The sequence below is a fragment of the Dermacentor silvarum genome, chromosome 9 (assembly GCF_013339745.2).
Source record: "Dermacentor silvarum isolate Dsil-2018 chromosome 9, BIME_Dsil_1.4, whole genome shotgun sequence".
Classification (NCBI taxonomy): Eukaryota; Metazoa; Arthropoda; class Arachnida; order Ixodida; family Ixodidae; genus Dermacentor; species Dermacentor silvarum.
Genome location: NC_051162.1, coordinates 54,255,385 through 54,280,441, shown reverse-complemented (window position 1 = coordinate 54,280,441; position 25,057 = coordinate 54,255,385). Strand labels below are relative to the sequence as shown.

General features: G+C 48.2%; 1 protein-coding gene across 1 annotated transcript in view; it reads right to left on the bottom strand.

Moving 5' to 3' along the window:
* Window positions 1-25,057, bottom strand: part of LOC119465254 (uncharacterized) — a 405,770-nt gene that overhangs the window by 82,553 nt on the left and 298,160 nt on the right. The window contains 3 exon segments of the mRNA XM_037726053.2: window positions 12,424-12,543; window positions 13,624-13,887; window positions 19,792-20,032. Of these exon segments, the coding sequence (XP_037581981.1) occupies window positions 12,424-12,543; window positions 13,624-13,887; window positions 19,792-20,032 (625 nt within the window).

The window sequence follows — 25,057 nt, the reverse complement described above, 5'->3', positions numbered from 1 at the left end:
GAGAGTTCTGCCGCCGTCGCGGCGGCTCCGAGCTTTATCTCCCCGGTGACTTCACGGCCATGCTGCCCCTCCACACTTGCCGGGGCGTGGCTGGTCGAAATCTGCCGAGACGCCGCCAGAGGCGCCTACTGCAGTCACGGACACCGCGCGTTCGGCGCGAACGCGGGGAAACGGGGAAACGCCAACGGCATCGGCAGCAGATCTGCGCGTTGCCTCGTTGGTGCTGCTGCACTTTCTCTCTCTCTCGCTCTCTTTCTCTCTCCCCAGCATAGCGTGCGCCGCGCTTATGCTCTCCTTCCCTCTCCTTAACGTCCCATGTCAAGGCAACATATGCACGGCACGCAGAGGAAGAAAAGCACGCGCCGTTGCGCGAGGTGGATGCTAGGCAACGCTCTTGCTCAGCGAGGGTTTTTTTTTTTTTGGTTTCAGCAGGCACATTACGCCCGGCTTAAACAGCTCCGATGTTAAAACTGTGGACTGATTTTGACCTCCTGGGGTTTGTGGTTCATTTTTATTTCTAATAGGGAAACTTTAAGAGCGAATTGAACGCAATAGAATATTAAAATAATGACTTATCCAACTAGATTGATTTAGTGTTTCTCGTTCAGCATCCTTTTAGCGCAGCATATAGGTGGATGCATTGCTGGGGAATGAGATGAGCGGTGCGAGGCGAATAGCTGTCCACACGTGCTGCAGTGCCATAGCTCACGGCGGTTTTGGGCCATTTGTCATGATCGGCCTCTACCGTGTATCGAAGTTAACGTTAGCCTAGCTGTTTAAAGAAATAAGATATAAAAATAAAACCGTGCACTATACGATTATAAGAGCTGCGGTGCTTTGGTAGTCAGAGATCAGACTACCAAACACCATAGTACATGTAATCGTATCTTGCACCAAATTTTAAAATCTTTTTAATATTAGCAATTCGGCTATAACGTTACCTGGGGCATCCTATATATAGGACAACAAGCTCGGCTTGTCGTCGCTACCAGACTGCTTCCTGAAAACGGCCTGCTCGAGTTTCCTCTGATCAAACAACATTATTGCCTTCAAACGTGAGAAAGCCCCCGCACATCCGTTGCCAGTGGTGGCGATTACGCAGGCCAGGGAGAGATTTTACACTTTAGAGGGACTCGAACCAAATTGGACCGATTCTGAAAGACTCCATAATATAAACCTGTAAATATGTTGTAAATATGTATTTTCGTTTGAGCTCATCCTTAATGCACGCCTTCGTCTTCTTGTCTTCCTCTTGTGGTGAAACCTAGGTCGCCCAGGTAAGACTGTATCACCATTGGTAAATTCTTTCGCATGTAAAATGCATCGCGCAAGGCGCCCCCGATGTTAAACTGTTATACCCGTTTTCTATGGTGTGGAAACTGCAGAAAAAAAAAACAAAAAAAACGGGCAAGTTTGCACTCGGTCGTGCAAAGCTTAGGCAAAGCGACACTGTCTTACTGTCTTACTGGACTGCTAGGTATTAACTTGGTTGCTGCTAGGTCTTAACATGGTTTAACTTAACTACGCATGTAGGGGAAGGTATTCTCGAGCGATCATTTTCGGAGGTACCTTTTCTTTCGCGACATTTCGCGTGACTATAGCGCTGGACGCGTCGGCGCCTACGAGCGACAGCGTTCCTGACATGCCACAACCGCAGGCAGGCTAACCAAAGTTGGCACAGTGCCAAGAACGCTGTTGCTTGCCGAAGCCAAACGCGTTGGAGGCTAGCCGCTCGATATCTAGCGAAAGTTGACACGACTAGACGCAGCCCCTTTTATGGAAAACTGCGAGGCCAAGCGCATGCACACTGGGCGAAAGCTATGCAGTGTACGAGCGGCGCACAGCAGACGACACGCCAGGATGACGTCACGGCGCATGCGCAGTAGCGCGCAGCTGACGCGTGCTCGGCGAGCCGTGTCTGTGTCGGGCGGAGCGAGACAACACCACCTAAGCGAGCGCGCACCTACGCCAGCGGTTACTAAGCAACGCGAGGTGATGTCATCGCTACTGATTTGGCGCATGCGCGGCTAGACAACGCGGGCGGCGCCAGCAGCAGCTCTGCGCGTTGCCTCGTTTGTGCTGCTACAATTTCTTTTAACACGAAAGTGTTTTATGCCGGGGTCCACCAAGACTTCACTGACGTATTTCCGTCACGGAAATACGTCAGCTTACAATGTACACGAACATAATACAAAGAAAGAAACCAGAAGAAAAAGTTCCACAAACATGCAAAATCTGGAAATCGAACCCACGACCTCTCGGTCCGCGACGATAGATCGCCGAGCGTTTAACCCATTGCGCCACAAACGCATTTGCAGAGAGCTACACAGACGCGCCTTATATATCTAACACTCCTCCGTGTACCCGCGCTCTTGCTCGGGGTGGTGCCGCCGCCTACGAGCAGAAAAGAGAAGTACTGCATTATGACACTAACGCGCACCGACAGTGAACGCTTCGGTGGTCTCAGCACTACGACGCCTCGATGCCAGCATTCGAAGGGACGCTGGCATCAAGAAGCACTACCAACGCCACCTAGGTGGCGTTCACCCTACTCAGCACAGCGGAGCGTGGCCTCCGCAATTAGCTCTGAAAATGTTTCTGAAGTTGATCGCGGAGGCTGCAATTACGACGCGCTGTACGTGCTGATTTGACTCGGTGACGATTCAGTTACGTGCTTTGTCTTTCGCGTTGTATTAGTGTGTCAGTTACGTGCTTCGTCTTTCGCGTTGTGCTAGCGTGTGCAGCGTAGTGCAGCTTCCATATGCACGACGGTTGCTCATGGTCATCGACGTTGGTAGTCGTGATGGAGGAGACGTGCCACCAGGCGTCAGCGTGGGTGCATCAACGCCTAAGGGCGCTTTAGCCACAAAACACCAATAGACATTATATATCAATGTGCAATAAACATTACACTACTTCTGTGAAGACACGTTTCACTTTCGTGTTCTATACCGATTCCTATATAAGAGGGATCAACCACATATTTTTTTTCTTCTATCTCGCTTTCATTTTCTCTTTCCCTCTCCCGAGTATTGCGCGCGCCGCGCGCATGCTCTCATTCCCTCTCCTTAACGTCCCATGTCAAGGCAACATGTGCATGGCACGGAGAGGAGGCGAGGCACACGCCGCTCCGCGAGGTGGTTGCTAGGTAACGCAGTGACGTCATAGCTCGGCGAGGTTTTGCGGCATCAGGTGGCACTTTTTACGGTTAGCTAGAACAGCTTCGCTGTTAAAACTAAAAGGTGGAAAACTGTGTGCAGTTGGCCTGGTTGGTCATGTCAATCTTGCTGCGGCCCTATAGTTACAGCGCAGCTTTTTCAGAATGTGAGTGACGTTTCGCAGATACTGTAACGCTGCACCGAGACATCACTGCTGAGACAGCTTGGCATCATGACTTACAGTCGTGACAAGACTGGCATTCTTAATGATAACAAAATGACGCCACGAACGCGGAGCGCTTGGCAAGCGCTGCTTGTCGTTTCACCACTGTTTCTTTTAGAGCTCAGCTCTAAGGCGCCCGTTCCGGCGACGAGCGTCGGCGTTGTCTCTCGTAACCGAGCGAACGAGCACACCGAAGGACGATAGCAAACGCGGATTGCAGTGGATGACGAAAGACTGCGATAGCGAATACAGGGCGAGGAGGAAAGCGGAGGAGGAGGGTGCAGCGGAGCCATGAGGCGACTGCGAAGGAGGAGCGTATGGCGAAAGTGTGAGAAGAAAAGCGTGGTGTCGCGCAAGACGAGCTTTGCCTGTGGCGGGTTTTGCGGCGACGACCACTACGAAATGGCGCCAGAGTGGCACGCCGTCGTCTGTTGACCGATGGCATGCGGCGAGCTCGTCCAACGATACCATACATGGAAACAAAGCACTGCATGAGCGGAGGTCTCTCTGCGGCGGCTGTTGTGAATCGCGCCCATGCATCACCCACACGATGCCTCTCGCGATCTTCCGATTCGCCCGAGGGAGTGGCGCCAAACTTCGCCCCGTTCGCAACGTGCCGGACGAGACAGATTGTCCGCGCCAGCAAATATATCACAAATGAAACACGTTACATCAGCACTGAAATTTCGCATTAGGGAGTGTAGTAATCATCGATGCATTTTCTTTTTTTTTGCATGCAAGCTTGTTCTGCCAACTGCGCACATGTTGAGAACTTGACGTCGACAACTGCGAGGAGTTTCACTGCCCTGCCAGATTATCTCGAAGCGGGGAGTTCTGGAAAGCGTTTTCCAATTCTGAACCCCAAAATAAGAGTACTTTTTGGGCAGCATAAGTGGGCCAGAAAAAGAGCTGGGCGCGGGAGGTTCTGCAGTCTCAGCGTCTTATCTGCGCCGACGTCCAGACAAGCTAGTGTCAGAGGAGAGAAAGAAAGAAACTGAGCAGAAACGAAAAACCAAATATTGTCTGATCGAGAACAGTCCAGAAATAAACCCTGAGAAGAAACTCAGAAAGAAAGGACGGAAAACGAAGCTGTTGCAACTCGACCGATCTGCACAGTCTTCGAAATGTGACAGCTTCCCGCGTCACGTAACAAGAAAAATAGAGAAGGGTGAGTATAAGGAACTGGCAGCACAATTCTACTTTGAAATTTACAGTGGATTTCTTGCTGCTTACCACCCTTCTAGTGAGTTCAACGGCGTACCGCCTCCCGAAATGAGAATCGTCAGGGAATCCTGATGCGGCCAACCGGGTGACGGGCAAAGCGCAACTTGTACGGTGCGAATTTGGCGTGAAGATAAAGACAATTTGCACATTGAGACGCAATGACGCGTGGAAGCGCTTCGATCAGCGAAACATCTATACGATAAATGCATCGCACCGCTTTTTTATTGACGTGAAAGACTAGGCTAGTAGAAATACGTCTACGTGACTTCGGACGATGACAAACCACAAAACAGTCGGCTTGTTGGTTTACATCCGCTGTATACACGAAGTTCTGCTGTTATATATTAAACAATTCTGAAGCCTTTTTAAGCCGCTCGTGTGCTCTCGGAATTAAATATGTATGCGTGACTTTAAAAGTTAGAAATGAATGCCTTGCCATTAAAGGACGTGAAATTGCCCGTTCTTTTATTTCGTGCACATAATTAAGAAGATCGCTCCTATGCACGAGCTAAAACAGCTGTGCATCTCAGCTACATTCATCTGCCTAATAGCTTTTCGAGAAATATAGTCTTTATTATTCACTTACATGCCCTTTTCCATATCGGGTACCTGGATTTTAAGCCTTTTCATGGGCCGTTCCCGCAGATAGTGCAGACTAAAAAGAAGAAGCAGATCTTTATAGATCCTTATAGTAGTTAACAGGGAGAATAAGTGTCATGCACAGCTAACGTGGCAATGCGGAAACAGGCAGTCATGTATCGACTACGCCGTAGACCAAATGATGATAGACGAACATGGAGAAAATGGCCTGGGTAGCGATCAGAAACATCTAACCTTAAAATTTGGAAGAGATACTAAAGCAAAAATTGAAGCAATAGCATCGGAAATTCTAAATTTTAATGAAAAGCAAATAACAGAGATCGCAAAAAAAGAGAAGAAAATAGAGGCGTTTCCTCTATTTTTGGAACTGGTACAAGTTACGCCGCAGGAGATAAGACAGACACGGCAAAATAATTGTTGGATTGGAAGGCGAGAACAAAGTAAGTGGTGGAACAAGGGAAAAGTTGACAGTCACTTTAGCATACGCTAAAGAGGATGAAAGCGAAAGCCTGCGCGGTCACTAGACATTCTTTAAAATACTTGACGTTCTCATTCGAATGCGTTGTTATTTCCTATTACTTGTTTTGTCCCACCAAAGGTCGTGGGTTCGAGTGCCTTAATTAGCTGCGTATTATTACTGTGCCTTAATAAACTTCGTCCTAATTAATAGTGAGTATAAAGAATATCAATCATATCACAGCATATTTTTGGATATCAGAACATTTACTATTTTCTAGCGCTCTACTTCTTGCTATTTTATTTCAGTCGCCACATTAACTTTTGCCAAGCTGCTTTACTATAATTCCCGACAAGTAATTATGAATCGGAATGATGTGCACCCACGTTGCGTTTCTGGTCACTTACGGCCACCTGTGTAAATAGAAATATTTTTGCCGGGCTTGGGCAGCGCAAACGTTACAAGAAAACATAAGTTTAGGGACAAATCATATGTATTGACACCAACACCGGAAGACCTGCCACGTATATCTGCTGTGTGGGGTATTAGATGTATATTGCGCATGCACGATGTATAATGACGGAGGCATGCCATTAGACATGATCATGATCGTCGACTCCGCCGTATTTGGCTATGAAGAATGGAAGTTCGTCATCCATATCCGGACGAGGCCAATAAGGCGGTATTTGCGCGAAGCTTTAAGCCGAATGGTTCGAATGAGCCGGTCTGGCTCCAACCACCAGAGCCAGACTGGCTTGCTAGGTTTGAAGAGCTGATGTACATGACAGAGTTTTGATCGCTTTTCTGCTCAGCCCATGCTGGGTTGAGAACCATCTCTCCCTGATTTGAACAGAGGCAATGCGGTAAGAAAGATATGCAGGGCGTAGGCACTAGAGTGTGTGCCTTCCACGCGAAATTCCTGGTTGCAAATCCGTGTTCGTCCATTTCTTCGGCCACCTGTGTGTGTATAAACTAGCGGGGCTTCAGTCAATTGTGGTGCCGGCGAGCTTTCGATAAATAGCGGAAAACCTGGGGTCGATGCTTGTCAAGATCCGTCATTATCAGACCTTGTGAATCAACAACCCGCTGGACAAAAAAAATGTCACAGTTTCGCCCTAAGGGCGAAGCAATGAATGCGATAGCAACACAGCAATGTCATACGAAGTAAGGTGAGCGGCTTTGGTAACAATATGAATTGTAGTAAACATGAGCTGATTAAGTAAGCAGGTGTGCTGCGGCGTAAGTAGACCGACATGAAGAGAGACTCGATGACCACGAGAAGGCGCGTGTGAAACGGTGGTGTTTATGAGAAGCGCTTCCCGTGGGCAGCGCGCGTGCGAAGGCACACACCTGTAGCGCTGCACTGCCGATCCGGGCAGCATTACATGTGTAGCGTGCGTTGGAAAATGTGACCCGACTATTACTAACTGAATGAACAAGCGTGGTGTGAGCGCGCACAAACAAACATGAAGAGATCACACTGAATGACTGCAGACAACGACGGTCAAAACGCTGGCAGCAAGCATACGCCGCTGCGGGCGAAGGTACGTGCGGTCTATCGCTTCAACAGGAACTGAGCCGCGAATGCACGGCTCATAAAGGTCAGAGCCGTGTGGAGATAAGAGACGGTGCGGCGAGCGACGAGCGCGGTTGTTGGCAGAAGAAAAGTGCGCCCCCCCCCCCCCCCCCCCGCTTCCTCCGGCGCTGGCTTCCCGCTTCCTTGCTTGCGCGCGGGAGAGATAAGAGACCGTGCGGCCGAGCGACGAGCGCGGTTGTTGGCACAGCAGAAGCGCCCCCCCCCCCCCCCCCCCGGCTCCCTCCGGCGCTGGCTTCCCGCTTCGTTGCGTGCGCGTGGGGGATTGAGTGCGTTCGCTCTCCGTGATAGCGTGCGTCGCAGCACGCTTGCGCTCGGGCATACGGCGCGCGGTGAAGATTTTATCTATACGGAACCTCACGGCGACGGCGACGGCGACGGCGACGCCGACGGCAGAAATCCGGTTGAAGTGTCCATATAATTGCTATCGCAATAAAACGTTTGCCGTTGCTGAAGGGAGTGACGCTGCCTCCGTGGTCTTTAGCACCGATATCCGTCATCGCGTCTTGTACAGACGCTTCATTTGACGCCGTGGTACAACTGACAGTAGCAGCCCCTTCACTGTCTCGTGGCAATATGTTTTATTGTGAAGAAATAAATGTCAAATAACTTTAACTGGATAACTTTTAATTACCTTCCCTATATTCTCTGCTTGAGTAAAGATAGTAATGTTCACTAAGACGAGCGGAAAGTACGGCGCACTTAGGAAACCATTGTTTCTTTAAAATATTTTTATGTCACTCCTATCTAAACCAAGTACCACTTTTTAAGGGTCTCAAACGCAACGGATATTTTTCGAATGTTGGCATGCCACTGTAAGAGTGTTATCCGTGTGACAAACCAAAAGCACCCTGAAGGTTGTAAAAAAGCTTACTGTGTGCGCATCCCTTGAGGCGTTTTAACTTCCTACGGGCTGATCGCGGATGTACGTAGGTATTGCGAGCGCATGATGGCACCAACAGAAACGGCGAAAACGGACACTGAGACTCCGTATAATTGCTATCACCCCCCCCCCCCCCAAAAAAAAAAAAAACGCCTTCCGTGCAGGCAGCCAAGAAAATAGTTGACAGTCTCTTAAGTATCCTTACGTGATTTGAATGCGAAAGCATAATGACTTCTCTAAGTTATCACCGTACACTAAATGTCTACGTTAATCCACCTTTCTCTAATTTGTACCAACCTTAATCTATTTAATACAATTTCGGGAGTGGGCCAAATCAGCTTTTTGAGTGTGCGCCACGGCGTGAACAGCCACGGCGTCCGACGCCGTGGCTGTTCACCCTGGGATTTCGCATTGCGAACAGCAGCAGGTCTAGCGCCTGGAACGTGACGTCATCACTTGGTCACGTTGGTTTTGGTAATATCGGATAATAACAACGGACGGCGGATGTTTAGCTTCATGGGTCTTTCGACTTAACAACGAACCACTGCACCAGGACTCCATTATCAATGTGAAAAGCTATTATTTCTTAGTTGCAATAAAATTGTCGCAATCGATCGGAGAGTTCCATTACTATTATAGGCATAGAAAGATTAAGCCGCACTACGCGGTTCGGTTCGATACTCGAGCAGAACAAGAATATATCGCAGTTCGACGCCGTTTAGATAGGAAGTCACGTGCAGCGCTTCGTGAAAGTGCCCGAACTGGTGGACTGCAGCGTGGTATTTGTTCTTTCATGTCGCTGCGTACTTTTCCAAAACGCGCACAGGGGCCAGGAAACGCTTACGCACGCTTACGAATGCGGAGAAAGATGTGTAGGCATGCGCCTAGAATTCACAACTACGAGGCGCGAGCTTGCGTATTCTGACGCTATAGGGAACCTACGAGATCTCGGACACAGTGCCCGGGCGAGACAAAATCAGGTTTTGTTTTCTTTTCGGTTCGTTTTGAGTGTACAGAAAAGGCGCGACAGGAATTGCCTAGCGGGCGTGCGTTTCTCGACTAAAACAAGTGCGTACACGCCAGTAGAGGCGCCTGCAGCTTTCAGCCAAACAGCTTTCAGAGCACGTGTATGCAACGAGTCTCTTGTAAGTCAGGGCAGCTAGCGCAGCGCTTTCATAGAATCTACATCGAAAATGTGAACTAGACCGGTTGGAATGTTTGCAGAATATTGAGTGTGCTTATACCAACAAAACAAAAAAAAGCGGGGGGGGGGGGGGAGGGAAAAATAACCCTAGAGGAACACGTGCATTGCCTTACAGTTGCACTTCACTGTCAAGGAACTGGCACACAGAGATTCACGCGGTAGAAAAAGGAAAGTGGCGAAACACGGCGAATCACGCGGAATTCGCTTCGCGCGTTTCTCGCCTCGTTTCTCTAATAATCCTACAGACCTGCTGTCTGCACGTGACCGGCAAGCTCCAGTCCAGTGTGTACGGAGGTGCGGGGTTATATTATGAGGTCAAGAAGCGATAAATGAGTGCTGTGAGTAGAATGGAGCAGAAATTAACTGCTCATGCCGAGATACCTGCTGTTATCAGCAACAAAATAGGATAGGCGTAATGTTAAGATACACGATTTGGAGGGGAAACGGGGTGATATAGCCGATGCTCTAGTTGATATCAAGAGGAGGAAATTTAGTCATGCAAGTCATGTTACGCGTAGAGCAATTAAGCGGTGGTGTTACAGAGTTAAAGAATTGGTGCCATGGGATGTGAAACGCAGTCGTGGATGACAGTGAACACCATAGTGGGCAGAAACGAGGAAATTTGCATATAATATGCTGGTTTCAAGTGGCGAAAAACAGAGGTAATTGGAGCACGCACGCCGAAGACTTATTAAAGTGCACTTAAATTGTGTAACGATGATTGACACGAGCCCGAGCACAGACACGACGTACCGATTAAATATACAAAGTTTCTTAGGCAGAAACTAGAACAACAAGACCCAAGGATTAAAAGATTGGCTAATAGTGTGTAATGAAAAGATATGCCACAGGGAGGATTCATTGCCGTAGAGAAGAAAGTAGGCAGTCGCATATTTTCTAACTTCACTTCGGCGTGCATCATAAGTACTGTCGTCGCAATGACGTCCCTTCTGACGTATTTTGTCTAACCACGTATGAGTGAGAGAATTTGCACTTTAACCCCCGTATTCAGAAATGCAACTCAACTTGGAGTCCACGCTTGACTTGACTTAAATGACGCTTGGCGTAAACGTGCCCAATGCGCTCAATGGGTAACCTTTGGCAGGTTCATGACAGGCGCCATTTAGATCAAGTTAAGCATCTGCTTGAGGTGAAGATGTATTCCTGAATACGGGGGTAAGAGCACACACATCCACACAGTTCCCGGGGGACTTGACCAGGCAATCTAACAGCTGCTTTGACTGGGGTGTTTTTCTTCCCCTTCGTTCTGTCTGTCTAGTGACGCTAGAGCTGACCTCAGAACAGCGACACATTAGGAATATGGAGTATGTACCATACTATGTACCATATTAATAGCATACAGTAATACAGTAGCATACAGTAGCATACAGTATACCTTTAGGCAACAATTCAAGCACAGTAAATCCTAAATGGCCTCATATTCTACACCTCTTCGGGTTGCAATATTACAAAACAATAGAAAAAGAAAAGACTGCTGCTTGAAAGTTACGTTGCTGCCTAAACCTTTAACTTTAACGTTAATGTTAACGTTAACATTAACTTTAATCACTTTAACGAAGCTCCTCATTGCAATGAGAGCTGTGCATATTTTGATTAGAAACATATTCGCAAGGTGTCGCTAGTAGTGCTGATGCTCCTATACAGACGTCAAGAAGGGCAAGCGCAGGGCATCCGTATAGATTGATTGGTCTAAGTTAACCAGGAATCCATAAGCCAATCTTTGAAATTCCTTTGTCGAAATAGTGCAACACAAATGTCAACTGCGCAGTTCGCGCGCATAATCGGAACGCCCAGCAGAAAGCACGATGGAAATTACGCTGACATCAGCGCGTCTCTAAAATATTCGCAATTCTACTTCGAACAGCGCATGTCTGCAAAAAATATAGCGTTTCGAATTGACTCATTTTTATGGCATAGTATTGGACTTAATTCAGGGTGTATATGGAACCTTCCACGACAAGACACAGCCGCCTATGCAGTGGCCGAGACGATGGAAGCTTTTAGATGTTGTGGCTGTGTTTCAGTCATGGGTATGACGTTTGCGCGGCGTCGCTCATGCAGTTCATGCGTGTAGTGGAATGCGCTCATCAGCCTTACTTGCGTCATCACGGGTACTGCTCATTTAGAAGATTTATTTAGGAGCTCTAGCTTACCGGTTATCGTCATCGGGGAATGACAAGGGGTGGCCGAATAGTGGAAGAGAACGAAACAACCACAATTTTTGGATGACTTTAGATTACTAACGGACGTACCAAAAAGCAAAAAAAAAATGTAATAAAATAAAATTAAACAAATAAATATCAATACGAATATTGCTACGCAAAACAAGTGTTTCTTCAACGTTGGTAAAAAAGTTACAAAGGCCCCTAAGTCTCTTTACGTGCATTGAATGTCAAAGCTTGCTGACTGTTCGCGCGATACTTTTCACTTGTTTATGTGCTCGAATAGGCAAAGTCAATTTTGGGGGTGGGCCGCCCAAAATTTTTGGGGTAGAGCAAGTCAATATCGGGGGTCGATCAGGTCGGTTTTGAACCTGGGTCAACTCAATTTTCGAATTGGGGAAGACAATTTTGGGGGTGGGCTATCCATATCTTGAGGGAGGGCCAGGTCAATTTTGGCAACGGGCAAGATCTGTTTTGAACATGGGTCAACTCAATTCTCGAACTGCGCTAAGTCAATTTCCGGGGTGGGCGACCCAAATTTTGGGGGCGCGTCAAGTATATTTTGGGAGTGGGCCAGGCCGGTTTTGAACGTGGGTGAATTCAATTGTCGAATTGTGCAAGGTCATTTTTTTGGGTGTGGGCCACAGAGTGTCTCCGAGGCCGTAGCTGTTCACCGTGCGAGCCGCGGCAGGTCCAGCGCCGGGAACGGGACGTCATCACTTGGTCACGTGGCTTTTCTTGCCATCGGATCTTACCGCCGGATACTCGCCGGATTTTCCACTTCATGGGGCATATAATGCTTTCGCCTTCCAAACTCATTGGCAGCTCCTATTTTCATAGTTTGCCAGATACACTACGCTCCCCCTCACCGCTTTTAGCAAACGTGCGAGGTCTCACCTTGATGTCGGGTGGGTTGACAACACCGTGCTTCTTGAAGAAGCAGCGCAGTGATCCTGACATGGCCGTCATGAGGACGTCGTTGAACGTGCTCCGAGTGATCTGCTTGATGCGGTACACCTGCGACAATCGCAAGAGCCGAAAACTTGAAGCAAGGGCATCGGGCGCCGCTCCCGCCGCGTATATTTGAATTACTGATCACGCATTGAGTACGGCTAGTGAGGAATACGACTGTGAGGCTTTTGATATCTTATACTCCCAAGTTCTGACGCTGTTCCGCTTAGGGAGTGGTGCATTTCTATCCGAAACAATAAGGAGGGACAGAGGTGAGTGGCTATATTGTTGCAAACCACGGCTTCGTGCCCCAAGCATTATTAGGCAGAAAAGCTCAGTGCAGATTTCTGTTGGGACAATGCAAACAGAATGACATTAGCGCACTGCAACCCAATTTGAACATTGTTGTGGTAACTTGTCTTCAGTATGATGACATATTATACATCGTAACAACGAGCTTCTTGAAAACAACGCGTCTCTTCCACGTAGTACATTACGAGCCACGCGGCTTTCTTCCTTCACGCAGCATACATCGCTGGCGCCATTGTATAGCAGGCACGATAAAACTAGCTGCAAATTTGAGAACGGGAAACACATGGCGAACGCACCGTTAACTGAACCTGCGCTTTAAACTGTATACAAGATCACGCAAGTACATGTTCGGCAGTCTACGTTTCCAGTTTCACGTGCGACGTCATGCTTGTCCCGCATTTGCAACAGATTTGCTTGTTAGATCTACAGCAAATCAGGGCGTTTAACTCTCAGGGATGACGACTTGCCAGAACACGTGTTGCGGTGCTGCGCACAGAGGGATCATACTGGCATTTTTTTTCTTGCACTTACCACACATTCCCTGATGCTCTTATTATGGTGTGACAGGACACGAAATGATGTAACGAAAGCACAAGAAAAGAAAGGGCAGGTTCGCGTGGACTAAACAGGCAACCGCATCAAAGAGAGAGAAACGGATTACAAGATTTTTATCTAGAATAAGATCGCTGCATATTTGCCTGTGCACTGCAGCTTCCACATGTATGAATCATGTTCATCGTAATACTTAGACAGTCCTGTTTCGCTGGGGTTATTACACAGCGTCCAGAGTGTTATTCATGAGACGGCGCGAGGGTCGGTGCTTCGCTTGCTGACCTGCGAGAGACGTATGTTTCCGGCCGTCCACGCGATGACCCTCTTTCGGCAGGGCGGCTTGGAGCCCCGCTTGAGGTAGTTGAAGTCGCGCTTGGTGAGCAATAGCCACGAGATGAGGAACGTGAGAGGGCCGACGACCAGCGCCCGGCACACGTTTAGGGGAAAGCTGGAACCTCCGAAGCGCGGCTTCATCTTCAGACTCGGCCCCGGGTCGCAGAGGTGGTTGCAGAACAGCATCATCAACGACACGCCGTCGCTGATCACCTGCGTGGTCAGGAAAAAAAATGCAAAAAAATGCATTACGTGTGAGAGATGGAGAAAGTATATATACCTTGATCATTTCGCTAAGAAACGACATTGATGTTCCTCTAGGAGAAAGTAGAGGAAAGGAATACGCGTAGAAAAAGAAGCCTAAGAAACAAAAATAAAATGAGGCGGTGATATATAGGTCGCTGGCCTCTCGGGACGCAGCCCATCTCTGCATTATAGAGATAGCAGTGAACAACCGAAGAAGGAGAAGGCTCAACAGGAACTGTTCTTCGTGGCGCGAGTTCGCCACTTTTATATCCCAAAGGCCCCAAGTTTACTACGCCAGGCGTGTCGAGACTTCGCTTTCTTAGAGAAGGTTGCCTCGGCACTTCGGTGGTAATGAAACGTTGGGGCCATTTCATCCTGGAAAAAAGCGTCTAGACGAAGAAAAAAAGAAGGTTCTAACTTGTCTGCGCCCATCGACATGGTTGTGGTGTACAGTAAACTTTGATACGGTGTGATTTTAGAAACGTTGGCAACGTGCAAACTCAGCTATACCAGCCTGGCTACAACGCTTCCATCCTCCTTTGCATAGTGCTAGAGAAGACGTTTCATCTATACGTTCGCACTAGTAACACTGAACACAGCCAGATCGCTAAAAAAAATGAAATACCATTTCCGAATAGTAGACCTATGTGTGGATGAAGTCAATGTGCATGCAAGATATGGCGGTTACATTAATGGACACTATGATTACAGTGAAAGTGCTGTTTCTGCATTTGTAGGCCAAAATGATTTTCTATCGACCAATGTGCCTTTTATAAAACCCACATTGGGCGCACTTTCAGTTCTCTCAAATCGCCACAATTTTTTTTCGCGAAATATTTGCGTTTAAGAACTCACAATATAATATATATATATATATATATATATATATATATATATATATATATATATATATTCAGCTGGGAGGTTGAGCGTTGGATTAGGAGAGAAAGCCTGATTGTTGTCATCCAATGTAATTTAATTTTCTGTATTTGTCAACAAAACCTCGAAAGAATCACAACATATCAAATTGTTTTTACAAAATAACACTCTAAACCACTTGCAGCCCTTGGCGACTCCCCGGATATATAAATTTGGTCAATTTAGACATTGTTATATAATATCTGTAAAATAAAAACATTTTTGTGAGAAGCTGTCAAATAATAAGGCATACTTATTCCCTATGGTAAAAATAATTATCGCAGTAGAAATAATTATCAACGATAAGCTTCCACAACTTGAATTTAGCGGCTAATACACCTGAAGCCAGCTTTAGCACTACGCAGAAAAGCACTTCAATACTCAATATTACCACTGTTTGGACACAAATTCAGCTGTCGCAGAACACCAAAAAGAAAAAGGAAAGAAGCTGCAACTTCTTAAATGTGTTTAGTACAGTGAAAAAAAAAGAAATAAATACTTTGTTCGGCAGAGAATTCATCTGTGTTCACAGCAGAAGAAGCGGTGGCACAGATATCAAATACAAGGAAATGTGATAAACGTTGCTGGAGTTCCTGTTTAAAGCCAAAATATGATAGTGCAATAGATTAATAAATTAGGCATAACCTATGCGCCATAGTAAATGCCGTTCAATAATGTTGGACTCATGTCTACCGGATGCGAATCCCCATCAAAAGTGCGAACAATTGGTCTTGTTTTTGAATAAACCGGCAAGACACTTGACAATATTTACATTCCCGATAAAGCCTATATATTATTTATCTCACGTGAAAATGGTCACCGTCAAAAGCAGCACCGACATACAAAAACAGTGAGAAACAGGATCTAAAATCAGAACAAGCGTGCTATAAAACCCTCACTGGACTGCACCGTCATCTGGGCCCGACCACCGTGATGTCACTGACTCGCTCATACCATAGCTTTGCCCGATTACCACCCACATAAATGATGTAGAACAGTGAATCAACTTAACTTTAACGATATACTGCCACATACTGCAACGTACTGCGAACGACCACTGGGCCCTTGGTCATCCCAGGTGACTCCAACGCGCATCACCAGTTATGGGGAAGCGCCAAGATTACCTTCAAAAAGCCCAATGACGATAGACAAATGTATCGGCGTCTCACTTGCTTGGACTTGACTTATTTCAAGGCGCTTTGCTGCGTGAACACACGGTGTTCACTTTCTCCCGCAATCCTCTTTCTATTCCCCGTTTCCGCCCTCCAGTGTAGGGTAGCAAACCGGTCACTCGTCTGGTTGACCTCCCTGCCTTTCTTCCCCTAGCTTTCTCTCTCTCTGTCTGAATGGAAGCGATTGCGAGCGAAGGCATTAAATTATTTGCCGAGCCGGGAGCTAGGTGCTGCTGTGGCAATCAGTCTCCTCTGCGACTACTGCAGTATATCTGCACACAGGAGTGTAAATTTCTTGTTCCTGAGCTGCAGATAAATAGAACGGAATAGCCAATTCGACACTAAGAGTGAAGCAGTTCGGGTACATTACCGCATGAAGGATTCAAATTATATTCACAGATATAGGAAATTAACGACTTTCGCACTGAACAGAGATAACTGTAATACAATAGGGGAGCTATTTCCAGTAGTGGACTTAAAAGTGATGGAAGCGATTCATATACTCCCAAGACCCGAAAGTAAACTAGGTACATAATGGTTTAGAAATCGAGCATTATCATTTGCTGGTACATTACGAAGGTGAAAACCCTATTTTTTGTTTACGTACCACTGTTAGATGCTAGAAGCCTCACCTTTACGTGCATGGACAAAGTAACCATATGCTCACGTTTGTTACCGTAAAAAGTACGTTGTTCGGCGTAAACACTGTGGAAACGCTTACGTGAATGGTGGCATAAGAGCCAACCTTGGACAAAGAAGAGGACGGACGCGCGAGCAGTGGTGCGAGGAAAGTACGAGCTGCGGCCGTCTGGAACTGGAGCTGTGGCCGTGGACCGCGGGACCAAGGTGTTTTCCCACAATGGCGCTCGTAACGTGGGGCCCCGGCTGCGTGCCGGGACGGACGATGGTCGTGGGGAAGGCTGGAGGTAGCCGTTGAACGGTTGGTAGCGACTCCAACCAGATCACGGCGCGTGACCATTTCCGCGGTGCGAGCTGCACCTCTGGCATTGGATGACGTGCGATTCCGCCGGTTCCTCCTCCATCGCCGTCATCGAGCCTGACGTGGGTCCTGGTGGTGGCGTGGTCTTCTACGCGCTGCTGCAGCTCCCGGCGCCACCGTTAGAGAACGGCATCGCCAGCGCAGGTGACATCATGCGCGCGATCGCGCCAGGACCACCTCAAGAGCGTCTCCGTCCTTCGGTGCGCTGGTTTTCTGGTTCTCTGCTGCGGTGCGGTGTGGTCTCTGGTGGCAAGGCGTTGAGCGGGCGGCGGCTGGCTCCTTCCGGCGACCTGCTGTGTGCGCTCGTCAGAGCGAGGTTGGAGAAGAGAAACCAGACCGGGTGTGCGCCAGGGGACGGTTTAAGGCCTTTGGTTCCTGCAAGACCTCAACATGGTTTAGGGCCTTGGGTTCCTGCAAGACCTTAATTCCGAAGCTGCACTACCTGGTCCGCTCAATCTTCGCGAGGAGTCCGTCATGGAAGCCAGTTAGGTTTACGGCCTGCGGGTTCCTGGAAGACCTCGGTGACTCGGCCTTGAAGCTCGCCGATCCTCGTTCGGTGCATCATCAGTCTCCAAGGTTCGCCCGCTGGTAGGAGTGTCATGCCGTCGCTGCCAGCCACCGTGGGCCAGTGCCGTCAACGACTTTGCAGCGCAGCTGCGGGGAAAAGCGCTGGTCATGGAAGAAGGAATGGCGCTAGCGAATGTTTGCACCCGTTATGCCGACGACCAACTACACCACCCGCCGCCAACTCGTCGCTTCTCCTCGTTTTGTACCTGCTGTGACGACGTGGCGGGGTGAGCGAATGGTTTTGCAACGCGGCGCAGGGGTGTATGTGTGTGTCTTTCGTGGTGATCGTGGCCGTGCTCAACCAGCACGTAGCGCCGTCGAACATGGCGACGTCCGTGCCTCCAGGTTCGACCGCCGTGTTGCCAGTCAGTGCCGTCAAGGCCCTCGCAGAGGGAGGGGCAGTGTGGGAACGCTGACGTGAATGGTGGCTTAAGAGCCAACCGTGCACAAAGAAGAGGACGGACGCGCGAGCAGTGGTGCGAGGAACGCGCGAGCTGCGGCTGCGCGCCCTGGGGCGCGGCCGGCCGGGACCGCGGGACCGAACCGATTTTCCCACAACACATAGCTGAAGATGCAGCATCGTATGGAGGGTTGTCACGTTGGAGCTGCATCCTGGATTTTCATGAAATTCCGCGGAATTTGAAACACACTTGGCGATTGCTTTCTGTCGTCTCAAAACGGCGGCCTATATAAAGGTAGTGCCAATAGGATAGAAAGCTAGTGGTTCGAATATAATTAAAAAGCCTCCATACAGTTCCACGTATACATCTCGTCAATCATAACCGAGGTGAATGTGTTACGTAATCGAAGTTGATTTCGAAAAATATTCAAGGCAATATGCAATATACTGCGCAAATTTTCTGAGAAGAACAAATACTCTTCAGTCACCATGCACAGATTTATGTACGCAATTTGCTTTTACAGTTCTGTCGAGAAGTGGCAAGGAAAAAATATCTGCGGATGTTTACATGTGGCTAAATGAAACCGTCTCATTACCCTATGTGATTCCAGCTTTAGACGAGAGTGTTGCTACACACCACCGCTTTACTGTAGGCCCCACCAAGTTCGATGAGATATATAATGTTGCGCATAAAAGACATGGACACAAGAAAAAACGATGACACACACACGGCGCCCAAGGCGATGCGCCTTGTGTGTCCCATCGTTATTTTAACAGTGGAGCTATTTATGCCGGCCGTTATTCCGTTAGTCGTCCGCAGAAAAAATGTGGGCCGATCCTGGCGGTACTGCAGAAAGGGTCCAAGCGCAATGGCACACACCCCTGTGAACTTGCGAAGCTGATCGTGGCTAAGTCTAGCTAAGCATGGTTGGGACTACATAAGCTTAGTCAGTCATCGATAGCCAATCGATAGCCAATCAATAGATAATAGATAGCCAATAGCTAATAGATAATCGAACAATAATCAATAAATTCCGGAAAATGCTGGGGATTACTTGGTAGTGCTTAGTCTAGCCCAAATACGTGGCCAATACCTTGCGATAGCCAATCAATAGCTAATCGATAATCAATCAATAACGAATAACTTCCGGAAATTTCGGGGATCACTTGGTAGTACTTAGCCTAGCTCAAATGCGTGGCCAATACCTTGCGATAGCCAATCGATAGCCAATCAATAGGTAAACGGTCAATGATCAATAAATTCCGGAGAGTGCTTGGGATGACTTGGTAGTGCTTAGCCTAGCCCATAAGCCAGGACTAGCTAGGCGCCCATCAGCTCCTCTGCATCTTTAGCATTGCGCCTCCAGTGCAAGCTACGCTAGTTTCTTTTTATTGTGTCCGTGCCCTTTATGCGCAACGTTATACCTTCTTATGGCATATCAACAGGCCCAAGTATCTACCTTAGCGATGAGCTATTGATGAGCTATAGGCACGCGGCACCGTTCGAGGTGCCGCGTGCCTTAAGCAATGATGAAGGAAAAGTGTTTCCTTCCTTATAACGCCTGTAGCTAATAGTTAATTTATGCACATGGTTGCAGCCAGTTAATCAGGTCTCCTGTTGTACAAAGGCATCGTGACAATGTTCAGTAGATGAAAATTTAGGTATACTGCAGACAGAAACGGCACTAAGAACCACTATGTCATTTTGATTTTCTTTAAACGTGGTTTGCAGCCCCTTGGGATATAGTTATTCATCTAATATTGCCGACAGTGCGTCACAATAAGTGACCGACAGCGATATCCTGGGCGTTCACCTGGTGCACTCTGGCGATGAGCACGGTCTCGCGGCCCCGGTCGTAGTTCGGCAGCACGTGGACGTCCCACAGGGGCCGGTTGACGTTCATGCCCCGGGACATGAGCGCCATCAAGTAGTGACGCAGCTGGGCGCTGTCCTTGACGGGCCGGTTGTCCTCGAGCACGTGGTTCTCGATGCGGAACGTGTCGTCCTCCACCCACGTGAAGCCGCCCACCACGGGGGTCACCTTGCGCGTGAACCTGCGAGACAAAGATCGGGAACCGCGGAAAGAGAGGCGGGTCATACAAGAGTGTGTGTCGCACCGTTCCTCGTTGTGCTGCGTATTTCCCGGTGACATTTTGTTTTTTCTCGACGTAAGAGCACGAAATCGCCAACTGATGTATTCTCCTCCAGTAGCTGCTACTATATCAAGGTAGCATCTACTCCTTCTGGCCCCCAGAATAACGACAATATTAATAAGAGAAAAATATTCGCAGTTTACCTCCAGCTTCATTTCTGGTATCCAAAAAAGTTCGCAAAAGCCGTTCGGCATTGAAAGGTGGCTGCTGAGCATGATGTCGATGATGGACCTCTTTTATGGATCGTACCCACTAAGGGGGATAGGTAATAATTCTGGCGGCAGGAGGTCGCTCGAGAACATTATTAAAGCGATAGCGTTAAGGGCCCCGTGTCACAGAAAATCCGGCGCCAGCGTGGATGTCGGCGTCCGTGGCGGAGAAAATTATCCCCCACCAACAAGACCCGACCCGACCGCGCAGGCCCTCCGCGTGGCGCAAGGTGTTAGTGAGAAAATAATTCCGAACTAACCCGACCGCGAAGGCAACCCCGACCGCGCAGGCAACTCCATGAACAATAATTGAATTTCTCACAGTGAAATCCGTCAGAAAAATGGCAAAGTACGACTTAACCACAACCTACAGACACGTTGGTGTCGGACTGTTATTTGAATGTACGCGAAATTTTGTTACGAAGAAACTGAAACACAAACGTCTTTTGACAGCATTTTTACCATCCCAACACCGGCTCGCTCGGGTATCCTACTTGCGAAAATCTTATCCAGGTGGCGTTCGCATCCTCGGCAGGTCAGATTGGGACTTGGCCTGCCTAATGCGTTTTGGACACTCGCGCGCGTCGGGGCAATACCCAACGATTAATAAATAATTTTAAAAAACTTCCTAGGGCCTTTACATTTAATTATAATACGACTTATATTGGCCCTGGAGAAACGTCTTTCCAGCAACGCATTTCTCTTTGAAAGTGAAGCCGACTTTAAGGGGATCGGTGTAAGCTTGGTCTTTGTAAGCTGGCTTTGCCATGTTCTGTGTTGCAGTAAAGCGCACTCAAAGAATCATGCGATGCGAACGGGTCCCGATAACGCTATCGCGTTCCACTCGTAAATGCGAAGCTTAAGCGTCCTCCAATTTTTATTATTACAACATGTTGTTATTTCGAGTATATTGCCTCGCCGTGGAGGAATGGAGGACCCCTTGATGCGCTGCCGAGAAGAGTGCAGGGAGTTAAAATATTCCATATTTATGTCTTGAATAAAGACATAACTGAATTGGCGCTGGTGGAAGCGGGGACATGGTCCCAGTTAGAGGCGGCCCTTGGGCGCGAAGAAATACTTATGGAGCCTCCTTCACATAACAGTTATTTTGATGCGCAATAGCCGTGCTGAACAGATCCTGCGATTAGTTTCGAGACGACGCTTCATTGAACGGCGCGATCGTTACCACTTTGCTTCCGTATTTTGCGGCTATGTCGCAGCTGGCACCCCTACGGTTTCTGCCTGCCTCGGCATCTGTGGTGGCGCCGCAAATGCTCCTGCGCTTATCGCCAAGTTGCTTGAAAGCCTTAGCACCAGCTGTGCGTAAAGGGGTTCCAGCTTTCTTTGCAAAGCTCTAAGAGGAGCAGTTTGGCTCATTATTTAGGTTTCGGGCATAACCGTTTGTAAAAAAAAGAAGGAAAATTTCCTGTACCATTTTTGCGGTATTTCTACTCCGAAAGGCACGCTAATAGCAGGTTGAGCAATAAATGCAACACCATCACCGAAATGAGAAAAAAAGAATGCCCCTGTCGCTCGCATGGGATCGAGCACCTATCATCGTCGACTAAGCTCCACTTCTCGCTAAAGCTACACCAAAATTTCACATTCTTACGCTCGTTAGCGCCTCTGCTAAAAAGCAAAATGTAAGCCATAATCTGCGAGAATTTGTTTTCGTCGAGAACGATGAAGCCAAACTGCACGTTCCACCCGGACAAGAACAGAAAAAACAGCACGACTGCACTTGAGCAGATTAGTCATCGCATCGCGTATCCTTAAACTGTGTGACGTGTGTCCCGGCAAAGGGCACAGATCAGTATTGTTCGAGCACAGATGCTAAGACAATGTTGTACTTGATCTAATGTCCTGAACTGGATGGAATAGAGCAAGAAACTCCGTATATGAGGAATTTATGCTATATTTCTCGGCTGTACGCTTTTATTTGATGTTTTGGGGTTTTTGAGGAAAATTTAACAAATAACGGAAAATATACTCGTGGTCGCATCGCTTTGTCATCCAACCCAAGTTTCGGAGGCGCAATTACCTCTCGGAGTGAGGTACCGTTCGCTGCGTCCTATTATTTTCCTCGCGCTGCAGCCCGCAAGCGGCCGCCATTTTCCCAATTAGCTTGAACGCTTACCACTAGACCTCATTCTTTGTGCGGTCCGCTTTTGTCTTCCATCGAGCCAAACATAGCTCTAACTGCCTTTCCAATCGGCCGAACGACCTTGCGGCAGCGATCTTTCGCCGCGGTCGTTGTAGCGAGCGGTTGCGAAAGAGGAGGTACAGCAGATCAATGGCGTTTGCACAGAAGACAAAGGATTGGCCCCTCCAACCTTCTTCGCTGGAAGTGCTGCCCAAACCGAAAATATCGTGGAGCGCTTGCCTACAATAACGCGAAGCGGCACTGCAGAAGTGATAGTAAGCAGTGTCACACACGCGCCCGTACGTACTTGACAAAAAAAAATATCGTCATTACGAGAGGTCGTATCCGTTACATCAGTTGGGAGGGTATAAATATAGGTTTGACGCAATGGTTTTTGTATCGCTGCTACCGTATTGTTTCGAAAGCGTAGACGAAAGCCGCAACGGGAGCCGCAGTGGGGACATCTCGTGGCGATAGTTTCAACTATGCCGCGAGGAGGACTTTCTGTAATGACCTGACGGTGGGGGGGTTCTGCGGCTGGGACGTCCTGCTTGCTGCCGAGCACGGAGCAGCGGGTGCGATTCCTGAGTAGCAATCGGATAACGAGATAACGGGGGTGCACCTTACGGCCCCGTATTGTCCGGTGCCCGTTACTAAAGCACACGTGTTCAAAGTTCCGTATTTGTTTTGGAGTGATCAACAGTGGTCGAACAAGGAATATCGCTTTGACACGGGAACGTTTCGACAAGGGTACGTGTCTTCATCACACTAGTGCTCTTGTCGAAACGTTGACTTCACCGACAGTCCTTGTTCCGCTTCAAGCTTCCATCTTCCTGTAAACTCTCCCTTGTTCCGCTTTGATCTGGGACGTTAAGATCCAACAACCACTGATATATGAAAATACGAAATGAGTGGCTCTGCTTGCCATATGTCCTGGTGTGAACGGGCGGAGAGTTAAAGAATTGGAAGATAATTCAGGATCTTTTTCTTTTGTTTCCCCGTGATAGAAAGAGAAAGACAAGGATGTTATCCAGGTAGCCACTTGTTTGCTACGGTACATATAAAAAGGGGGAATGGAAGAAGAAACCAGTGAGCAAAGCGACAAGAGGTGATGCGCCCAAATACACAACAGCGTTGACTGCGCTATCAATGGTGGTTGCAGAGCCCTGTTGTACGTAAAATACTGAACGCAGCCGGGCTAGAAAACGGCCGGGCAACGCAAGTATATAACTAGCAACAAAGTTCTAACTTTGGCAGGTTGGTGCATGTCTGAAAAAAAAAAAAAATACCCGCCAGGGTGGCCCAGTCACCTAAGGCGTTGTGCTGCTGAGTACCAGATAGTGGGATCGAATCCCGGCCGCGGCGGCCGCATTTCGATGGAGGCGAAATGCAAAAACACCCGTGTGCTTGCGTTGTAGTGCACGTTAAAGAACACCAGGTGGTCAAAATTAATCCGGAGCCCTCCACTATGGCGTGCCTCATAATCAGAACTGGTTTTGGCACGTAAAACCGCAGAACGAAAGAAAGAATGACAGCGCAAGCAGCGGGGCGTGCAAACTGAGACAGACGAAGCACTGGAGCGCACCTGTCTCTGTCTTCAACACTCGCACGTGCACCAGCGTTCCTTACCTATTCAACTAACACCAAAGGTCGTGGCGTCGACTCCCACCGAGAACCAATTTTGGTGCTTAATTACGGATGGCGTAACGCCGAACAACGGATTTTTCGACCCATGAGCCGTCTAAGGCTTTCGCCTTAAGAATCAATCATTCAATCAATAAAATGTTTAATCTCTTGCCTAGAAACAGCTGAAGAGCCTTTGTACAAGTGTGATATAATAATAATAATAATAATAATAATAATAATAATAATAATAATAATAATAATAATAATAATGCAGTAAAACACGAACTGCCCGGCAGGAAACCTTTGTGAGAAACGCGGTGATGCGGGACACAAGCCGAAATGGATGTACCGACAGTCAGCGAGCCACATTTATTCCCAAGCCGACATGATGGAGCGGCAGTCGGGAGCGGTCGGACGATAGAGCAGGCTGAGCAAAAAAAAAAAAAAAAAAAACTACTGAATGTTGAGATCTCGGCAAGTCGATGTCTGTCGCGCGGTTCGGAGAAGCGCGAGATGAGCGATGGTGATGGTGTCCGAGCAAGGCCCCAGTGCGTATATTTCCACGCTGCTTGACAGTGGCATCCGCATAAAAAATAAAAGATCAATAATGCAACTTCAGGAAATCCTGAGTGAGTAGCGATTAGACGGTGTGGGAGCTCGCTTGGACGCTCCGCTAGGTCCTCACGCAGTTTCCTTGGGTCTTCGCTGTCAGGGTTATCGTCTAAAAGGCGAGCGTTCACCTTGAGCACAGCGTTAGCGTTGGACAACCCTCTCGGCTCTGGCCTCACGCGGTGTTCCGCTAACCAAAGCCGCCGCGACGTCCAGCCGGTGATCTCTTATGGAGTGAACCACTACACAGGGTTAACGTGAGAATCATTAACAAACGAAAAAAGGAGATTCCACGGTGCTTGGAATGCCCGTGTATTGGTCGACGCCCGGTCATGGGTC